The sequence below is a fragment of the Polyodon spathula genome, chromosome 17, assembly GCF_017654505.1.
Source record: "Polyodon spathula isolate WHYD16114869_AA chromosome 17, ASM1765450v1, whole genome shotgun sequence".
Taxonomy (NCBI): Eukaryota; Metazoa; Chordata; class Actinopteri; order Acipenseriformes; family Polyodontidae; genus Polyodon; species Polyodon spathula.
The window spans coordinates 15,088-25,000 of NC_054550.1; the positions used below are offsets into that span (position 1 = coordinate 15,088).

A 9,913-nucleotide genomic window follows, 5' to 3' on the forward strand; every position below is an offset into this window, starting at 1 on the left:
CATCTCAGATGACATTTGAGTTTGTAATTACATATTTCCTTTGGACACTTAATTCTAAATGTTAATTCTAAATTCAAAATGCTTGGTGACCTTGGCATTGACCTCATATGACTGCCAAATAGGCAGTGACAGTCCCAGTTTGATATCTGCTACAGAGCTGTTTTCAGTGATTCTTCCAGTCAGGTTCAGTCAATAAATCTTTATTTAATATAGCGCCCTCTGCAGCAAGTTGCCATTAGAAGCTGACCAACACATTAGTAAATACAATAAAATATATAAGTACGATAAAATAATAAAAACAATATAGCATACAGTAAAAAGCAATCGTAGTAAAATGATACAACAATAAAACATACAGTAAAAAGGCAATAGCAGTAGTCATGTGTATGATAGACGATAACAAATATGTCTTCAGCCTAGTTTTAAAAGCTGCCATAGTTGGTGCCTCCCTTACAGAGACTGGCAATTCATAGGGGTCCTGTAGCCAAATGATCTACCACCTGTGTTCACTGCTGAAATCGGAGTGGCTGACCTGGAACATATGGGATCAATAAGATAAGGTAAGCTGGAGCTAATCCATTATAGGATTTATAGGTTAAAAGCAGGACTAGGCTGCTTTTCGTTTAAAAATGTGGATTAATGTTAATACAGGAAAGACAAAAGTGTAACTGCCCCAGCAGCAGAAAATGTTCTGACAGATTATATTAATTGTACACAATTGTACACCCCTGTCCAAGATACACCTGATGCTTATTGCCGTGATTCCTATAGATAAAAAATGTGCAACAATACTGATAAGAGGTTGAAACGCATGGCACACAACTTTCTGACTATGCTACCTAGCACTGCAATAGCAAACCACTCGTTTGTGTTGAATGCGTGTGACACAAAAGCGCTTTCTGTCGGGCGGGCCTGCCTGACAAAGGAAGTGTGCTCGATTAGTTAGTCCTGTTTTAGTTCCTCATTGGGCGGCTGAGTGGCATAATCAAAGTCAGGCGGAGAAGATTGTACAACAGCACCGGTTTACCGATAAGAAAAAAGCAAAACAAGACAAAAAGAGCTAAACTAATTCAGGTATGATAATGCATTTACCTTTACCGCTATTTATTTATGTCGGCAGGGATCTTTTTAGCGACAATTTACTTACAGAGTACGGGAAATATACCGGAAGTGGCGCCGGTGCAAATAAAATGTGTGTGTCAGATTCATTCAGGATATTTCTGTTCTGGTTTCTGAAGGTGGCGAATCGATAACAAACAAATAATAATAAAGAAGGCTTTGGGCATTGCATATTTATGTAGTTATGTTTTCTGGTGCGTACGTATACAATCGATATGTTCATGGCCCTTTGATTTTTACAAGTCATGAAAACACCAGAGTTGAATTATCCTTAATTAGTGATTTTGACAAAACATGTGCGAGTGGAGGCTAACATGGTCATCTGTTTGAACACGCATTGAAAAAATAAATCTAGGGATTTAATGCCATTTCCAGTTTATGTTGAAATAAACGACACGTGATAACTATGGAATCGACACTGCAGTAACGGTGGCATTGTCTATTCGTTCACTCTGTAACTATCATGCCAGTAGATTTGGATTAAAATAGCACAAGGTGTACAACTTTACTAGGGAGCTGTCTGTTGGAAAACTAGTATATTCGTGTCAATCAAGTTGCTTTCTAGTCTGCGGTACCACACCATGAAGAAAGTTGAATTCGTAGCCAGTCAAGACTAGCTTTTGCTGAGCAGTGCGTATCAGCTTTCTCCAACAGTTATTTTACAGTAACTTTCAGTACATGTTATTTATAACATACTGTAGGTTACTTAGAATTATACAATTGCATAAGCTACAAACCGGCTGTCACAGGTTTACTTTTAATTGGCAATGAGTTTATAGCGATATTCCTCAGTGAGTGGTTATGGCAAGGTAAGGTCACACGTCTCTGGGCTTTGGCCAGTCTAGAATTTGCCTATAACTGCATTCTTACTGAATTGCACAACTCTCATTAGAATATGTTTAATTAGAGAATTCAGCCACAAAGACTGTACATAGTCATTATGAAGTTGGCTACTTTCCGTTTGTCTAAAAGGAACAAAACAATATTTTTATGTGCCAACCACCACGAGGCGTGTGTAAAAAGATGGATTTAAATGTTGTGTTTTTTGTGTTTTTTAGTCGTGACGCCAGTATTCAGTATTGTGTGTGGCTTTATTTTACAGCAAGACGTTACAGTATGTAACACTTAAGGTAATAGATATCTATCAATCACACTGAGCTCTTTCATTTGCCATTTTTTAAACTGCCGCGCAACTTCTAGTGAGACGGTAAATAAATGCAAGGTATTTCTGTAACGTCTAGCGAATACTAATCTGATTTTTGTATTTGAATATGTAAATATTCAATCGGATAGCACTAATTTTATATATAATATCCTACAGTAGCTGTTGTATGTATGTCTTTGCTAATTTATCTAAATTGAATCAAGGATTAGATTAACTTGATTGTAGTCATTAGATTGATTGCTACTATTTGATTTGTATGCTATAATTTAAGATATGCAGTATGAAACCCTTTTATACTGCTATATGTGCATGTTGATAATAGTGTGTAATACTAATACTGTGGTGAGCCATCAGTTAACTAAATTCATGCAATTTCTGTATACCTCCGGGCATGCACCACAGTAGATAATTTTTGTTTCTTTGTTATACCATCTGAATCATTACATAAAGGCATCTTTTTATTATGGAACAGCACACACTGCTAGACATGCCATATTTAATCAACATGATTTTGAAACTGTAGCTGAATGATATGGGCGTTCTAATGTTATAAAACTACAGTGTTAACACAAGTATGTTGAATGTTTTACATGGGCCTGCACATAGAATCGGTGGAATTCTCCATTTTATAGGCTTACTTTAAGTACAATTGAGACTTGTCTGTTTGCTATATTTATATGCATGTTTTATCTGTACACCCGCGGGATTCATCAAACGAGATTTTTTGTATGCTTTTTTTCTTGTTTTCCAGACGAAACGTATTATATAATACATAAGATAGAATGGCTTCCATCCCTAAATACTACGAGGGGAAGAATGTCCTCATCACAGGCGCCACAGGTTTCATGGGCAAAGTGCTGCTGGAGAAACTACTCCGATCCTGCCCCAAAGTCAAGGCAGTGTATGTACTGGTCAGACAAAAAGCAGGACAGGCCCCCGAGGCACGCATAGAGGAAATGGTGGTCTGTGAGGTAGGTAGAAAAAAAAAAAAGAATTGCATTCTTTAGAATCTGTCTTTTTGTCCTGTGACAGTGAGCTATGTTTGTGAATGTTTTAGTAAGTAGCAGGTCCAGAAAACTATAGTATTGACAAGCACATACCAATCTACAGTATCACAAAAGGAGTGTGTGATTGCTGTAACAGTACAAAACCATGCGGCATCATTGCTGTTTCTGGTCATCTTTTTATTGACAAACATCCCAAAACATTTTGCACACTAATTTATTAATTTATTTATTTAATTTTATTTATTATTCCCTCTTTTTTTTGCCAATTGGAAATATGAGAAAGCAAGGGAAGTCTAGGTTGCTTACATTAGGCTTTACAATGTCAACTAATAGGTTAGAGTTTCTGGATGGATGATTGTAAGGTGTCACAACAGCAGATGTGGCACAGTTGTGTTGGCTCAAAGCTCAAAAGGCTGTATTGCACATGGGGTGGATTTGATCTCCCTGATGCCAATATACCGAATACTATGGTCTAGGACCATTTCAGTTGTCAATATCTATTGTACAGTGAGTATTGAGGGAGTAATTTTAAATAAACTAGTAGTTTGTAAAGTTTAAAATGTAGAGTCCTTTACATACTATGAGGTGCCCGCAGTGCTGATTTTTAATTTATTAGTGATACAACATGCAGGGCTCGAATACATTAGCTCTAAAAGCCCTTGGAAGTCCAAAATGGTAGTTAAGAAACAGGTTTGATTAAACACAGTACACTCAGCTCTGAACACAAACATAATGCTGGTTGGTATGTTGGCTGATTTTTTTTACAATAATGATGCGATAACACCACATGTAATTTAAAATATGTGCTTTGCTTTTAATGCACTGGGGTAACATTCCTTTTGGAAATAAAAAAACAAAAAAAAGTACAATTAAGAGTGCCATATTATGGACAGTCGTAATATAAAAAAAATATATATATATCTCCAGTGTCACCTTTTAGTTGAAACAGTTAACAGAAAACTGTTAGTTTGGTTTCTACAACATTAGCACTGTGTCATACATACTGTAACAAAAGCCTGAAATCTGCACTAATATTGAAAAGTTTGCTGCTTTTGTTTGAGTTGCGCAATGAATGTTGATTCAATTTGTTCATACTTGCATATGTCATTCAGATTATAAGGCCCTGTCTACGCTACATCTTTTAAACAGTATTAGTGGCCTTTAAACAGCTTAAAAGTGCTAAATACAGTTAGTGTTTACACTGTGCAGTGTTTTAATACCGTACTTGAGACCATTTCGGGCTAGTTTCGAGTCCAGTTCTAAATTGGGTCGCATCAGGTAGTGCAGTTTGTCAGAAGTGTGGATGCTGTAATACTGAACTGCATTTTTTATGTATCCTCCAATGCCCCAAAATACTTTCGGATATGTTTTGGCTCATGGAAATTACAAATACACTATTCAGAACAGGCGTCCTGAAGGAGTTGTGGATGACTATCAATACTGCTGTACTGTATACAATTTCTGAGGCACGTTGTTATCTGGAGCGATGAAATAGTTCAAGGAGAACTTCAAAATGCAATGCACATATTATGATAAAATGTATCTTGTGTTTTTAAGAAACAAAGCCATAACGTTCATGCTAAGAAGCGCTGTGTCTTCTGTCAGCATAGGCTCCATATTTGCCGGTTGTAAACATAAAATCCAACGCATGGTGGGATAATGTCATGAAGTCCCACAGTCCATTGCACTGCTAGGAAATGTAGTCAAACTATTTAAGTGTTTGTACACATTAAGCCCAACTAAACATGAAACCCTACTTTTAGTGTGGACGCTTTCAGCTGGATTAAAATGTTTGACTACGGTTCTCGAAATCGGTTATGCAGTGTGGACAGGGCCTTAAACTATAGAGGTATATGGAGGCGTTGGTGTGCTTGTTTAAAAATGTGTATGTCTATTGTTTTTAATGTTGGATCACAAACTTGCAGAAACACAAGGCGTCAACAACTTCACTGTGTTGCGTGATTCATAGTACTTCCTTTTATATGCTGTAGCAATCCTCGAATAGTGTGTGCTTGTTTTATGAGGACACTTTCTTTTCAGCTGTTTGACAGATTGAGAGAGGAGCAGCCTGATTTTAAAAAGAAGATCATAGCTGTAAGCAGTGATCTGACGCAGCTTGAACTTGACCTGAGCAAAGAAGACCAAGAGAAGCTTGCTGACTGTATTCAGATAGTCTTCCACTGTGCTGCCACTGTCCGATTCAATGAATCACTGAAGTGAGTAATCCCAGTAGGTTTCTGCTCTGATAATACAATACTTTACATATACAGTGTATCACTTGTGTATCTTTGCTTGTTACATTGGTTTTGAAAAAATGATTTTCCGCACTTGGAGAGTAAGGTGAAATTTGGTTATTTTAAAAATACATAAGCTTGCATATATGGATGGTAGCTTTATTTATTTTATATCGCCTACAAAACACGCTGGTTATTTCATTGAAATGCCTTTGATTTCGAATCTATTCCCAGTAACTGTGTTTTTATTTTCCTTCTGCAGAGATGCTTTGCAGCTGAATGTCCTGGCTACACAGAAGCTCCTGGCCCTGGCACACAGAATGAAGCATCTTGAGATTTTCCTTCATGTTTCAACTGCTTACGCAAACTGCAACCGCAAGCTTATTGAAGAAGTTGTTTACCCTGCTCCAGTGGATCATAAGAAACTTATTGATGCTTTGGAGTAAGTTCTGTCAGCCAGACTTATTTCCTTCCTTTAGTGTGTTGATGAAGAAATGTTACTGTGGCCTGTTCCTGCAGGTTGGGAGTTGAGACACATCTGTTGCTTAAAGAGGCAATTGCCTCAAAGTAAAAATAAGTACTATACAGTGGGAAGCATATTTATATCCCTGTTTACTGTTTTTAATAATTTATAATAATAAAAAAAACATTGTGTGGTGTGCCTTCATCTGCTGGTTTTATACAGGTTAGCAGTCAGCTGGTCTTTTTGAATAATGGTTTCATTTCAGGCTAGTTCATTCTGCTTAAAAAATAAATAAATAAATACAAAATATAGGTACTGTGTGTCAATACATACTGTAACAAAAGCCTGAAATCTGCACTAATATTGAAAAGTTTGCTGCTATTGTTTGAGTTGCGGATTCTTCCAGTTGGCTTAGAAAGAACTCTTTAGCTGTTTGTTTACAGTTAAACAGTAGAGTGTGCTTTTAACAATGTTCTCAATAGTTGCAGTCCTGTTCCTTTACATGTGTTTTGTCATATTTTTCCTTGAGGATCAACACCACGTGGTTATCATTCAGTAAGTTATTTTGTTTTTGTGATCAGATATCTTTTCTGCATTTTGGTGCTGTGTGTTAAATGCATTTTTTGCCCTTAACATTGATTTGGAGATTGGACTTTAGTTTGGTTGATCATAAATTCAATGTGATCCTTCAGTGTACAATGCTCCCTTGTGGGTTCATAATCCAAGGGTTCATAAATGTGGTTCATTGTGCTAATATACTTTTAGTTTATAGCAACCCTTCACAATTTCACTGACCCCCAAATGTTTTGTGTTGGTCAGATTGTGAAATAGAGGGAACACTGTATCTTTGTTAATAGAAAGTACAAGGACAGTATATCAGAGGTGTTACAAGTCTTCACAGATATGGGGGGGGAAAAAAAAAACACTTTGGTACATTTGATAGAGAGATATATAGGTATACAGCTATAGCCATAAGTTTTGCATTGCCCTATAGAATTAACTAATTTCAAATGAAACCTGCTGATTAGTATTACATTAACATTTTGAATTACATACCACTTTGTAGTTTTCCATAGACTTAATGAAAAGCTGACAAATTAAGAAAATGGTGACATTTTGAAATCTAACATGAAATACTCTACTACTATTCTGGCGTCCAGTTGACTCTTGCAATATTATTTTTTAATTTCTTTAAGCGATACATAAAATATTTAAATTATTTTAATTGTTTCAATACAAAGCTTTTGGTCATGCTGTAGTATAGTAATCTCCTTAAATTTCAATGTTGGTCTTTTAAAATGCATTTACTGTATATAAACTTTAGTTCAAAACATGCAGGTTTAAAAGCTTTATCCCTAATAAAGTGTAGTTTTGTTCATTCTTGTTTTGCAACTATAGAAGTAGTGTCCAGATTGAATATTATGTGTTTAGTAAACTAGACTGTAGTTGTACAGTATAAACTAAAAATAAGAAAATATAAATAAAACTGACCTCTGGTCAGTACGAAGCTGTTTGTCCTGGTAAATCATTTTAAACTGTATATTAGAATTCTTATTTGTTATTTAAAGCATGGCCGTTGTGATGATGAATCAATTAATACAATAATCATTTAATATATTTAGTTGCTTTGGAACCATACAGTATTAAGTGCTTCCGTGATGGAGACATCTTCATACGCTATTCAGTTTTTTTAAAGATATTAAAACGGTGGGCAAGAGGCCAGTCTAGGTTTTGCTTGGTGTCTCGTGGTTTCAAAACAAACCCTTTCAGTGATGATGACAGCCTGCACCAGCATTTATTTTTCAACAGGCAGCAATAGCGTAGATCTTAAACAGTTCAGTTTGGAGAAGTTCAGTCCAGACCACTTTGTGGATATTATATAATCCTGCAAATGCTCGTAAAGCATGTGTGGGGTACTGTAGCTTATATTTAATAACATACTGACACACATGAAATATGAATTCAATACCCATATATAAAGAAGGGATATTAGCGCTGCTGGTTTAGCATAGTAAGCCTGATACTCACTGTTGATTTAGTATTATTATTTTTTTTATCCAGACAAAGCTTGTAGAAGACCCTGTTTCTGCTTCATGTAACAACTTTGGGCTTCTATTTTAAAATCTAACATGCGCTAATCTGTGCAATTGGATAGGAAGTATTGGATTGCATTCTGGACATTGCACAGGTTTTGATCAGGGTCCATAATTTATACAGTACAGGTATTTTACAGTGTAGGTAAATGAGTAGCCGTGGTAAAATATTTATCAAAAATGATGCTATTGTGGTACCGATCAAATGTATTGCATTTGTATATGCAGGTGGATGGATGATAAATTGATCAATGAAATCACACCAAAGCTAATTGGTGAAAGGCCCAACACCTACACATATACGAAAGCTCTGGCAGAGCAGGTTGTGCAGCAGGAATGCGGGAACCTCAATGTAGTAATCATCAGACCTTCTATTGTTGGAGCTAGCTGGAAAGAGCCGTTTCCTGTGAGTAAACCTGGAAGTAGCATATATCTTTCATATAAAAGTCATGTGCTGAACAAAGTGCCACATGCATTTGAAAGTGAAGAAGTTAACGTTGTATAAATCTCTTTGGTTTAGTGTCTCACAACTGTAATATATTATGTTAGTGTACAAAGTAATGTTTCACGATGGTGCAGTGTAATGCTAGTATTTGAAGTATGCCTTTCTCCTTGCTGTAATTTCACTTTATTTTTCCCAGCCTAAACTTACTGGGCTGAGGGTGATTTGATCCTTCAAGTCTAGCCCACTTTGCTGTGTACAGCTTGGTAATCACGCACCCAGGCACTGCCCCACCCCACTTTAAGAAACACATTGATATTTATTTGTATCATGCCAAAAAAAAAAAAAGGCCTGCTTTGCAAAAGCAAATAGCTGGCTTTCTGCAAAAGTAGTTTTATTAATTGTATTGCCAGCCAGGTGGGTTAGAAGATTAACAAATTAAGGTTCTGTTTTGTGAATCGGTGACAATAAATTGTACTAGGTTCAGTATTAAGATAAAAGTACTTTTGGTATTGGTGGTCAAATGTGTAAGTGTGTGTGAATTGAAGCCTTGAGTGATGTGTTTTTTTTTTTTTTTTTTTTTTTCTCAATAGGGCTGGATTGATAATTTTAATGGGCCCAGTGGAATCTTTATTGCTGTAAGTACATATTTAATCTTGGTGATTCTGAATGAAAGTGCATGTTCTAGGTAGCATTGAATTAGATGCTTGATTTAAAGTGAGCAATTTCAGTAGGTATTTGGATATGAATCCGCTTCTTTAGGGCACTAATCCTATTGTTTTTGTTATGAGATATTTTGATTTATTAAAGGCTGTTGTCGTCTTTTCAGGCTGGAAAGGGAATCCTTCGCACCATGAGAGCTTCCAATGACGCAGTTGCAGATCTTGTTCCTGTCGATGTAGTTGTCAACCATACACTGGCTGCAGCTTGGTATTCGGGAGTTCACAGGTACACTAGGTAATCGGGCTTTTAAGCTTTGATTTAGGTTGAGGTCACTACAGTTATTTCACACAGCAGTGTCGAGTGCATAAAATAGGTCAAGGTGCATTTAGTAGTAGGGATGAATATAGAGCTTAGTGCTATCCATGACTGTTGTGAGTCAACGAGTTTTATCGAGTGTGAAATGACTAGTTCAAAGTAATAATTGACAAGGTAAATGAAGTGTTTTACAGACTTTGATTTTCTTGCAGGCCAAGAAATGTGTTGGTGTACAACTGCACAACAGGCGGAGTTAACCCCTTTTACTGGGGTGAAGTTGGTATGGAAAACATTTGCACTGTATTTATACTATATTCTAGGAAACAATCAATATTGGTCAGTTGAACTTGCAGGAAAGCAAATGTTTGTTTTAGATTACAGTAATTTTGTAATAGGGGGAAATAAGATAAGC

At 36.3% G+C, this 9,913-nt stretch overlaps 1 protein-coding gene across 2 annotated transcripts in view; it reads left to right on the forward strand.

Moving 5' to 3' along the window:
- Positions 1–902: 902 nt before the first annotated feature.
- The window catches only part of LOC121329913 (fatty acyl-CoA reductase 1-like), a 17,296-nt gene continuing 8,285 nt past the window's right edge, over positions 903–9,913 (forward strand). Inside the window, exons 1-8 of one of the 2 annotated variants that reach the window (XM_041275934.1) lie at positions 903–1,074; positions 3,036–3,255; positions 5,332–5,507; positions 5,788–5,967; positions 8,310–8,487; positions 9,117–9,161; positions 9,353–9,480; positions 9,714–9,781. In XM_041275934.1, coding sequence (XP_041131868.1) covers positions 3,067–3,255; positions 5,332–5,507; positions 5,788–5,967; positions 8,310–8,487; positions 9,117–9,161; positions 9,353–9,480; positions 9,714–9,781 — 964 coding nt within the window. In that variant the 5' untranslated portion in view covers positions 903–1,074; positions 3,036–3,066. The remainder of the gene's footprint in view (positions 1,075–3,035; positions 3,256–5,331; positions 5,508–5,787; positions 5,968–8,309; positions 8,488–9,116; positions 9,162–9,352; positions 9,481–9,713; positions 9,782–9,913) is intronic. The other variant, XM_041275935.1, reaches the window with a different exon arrangement.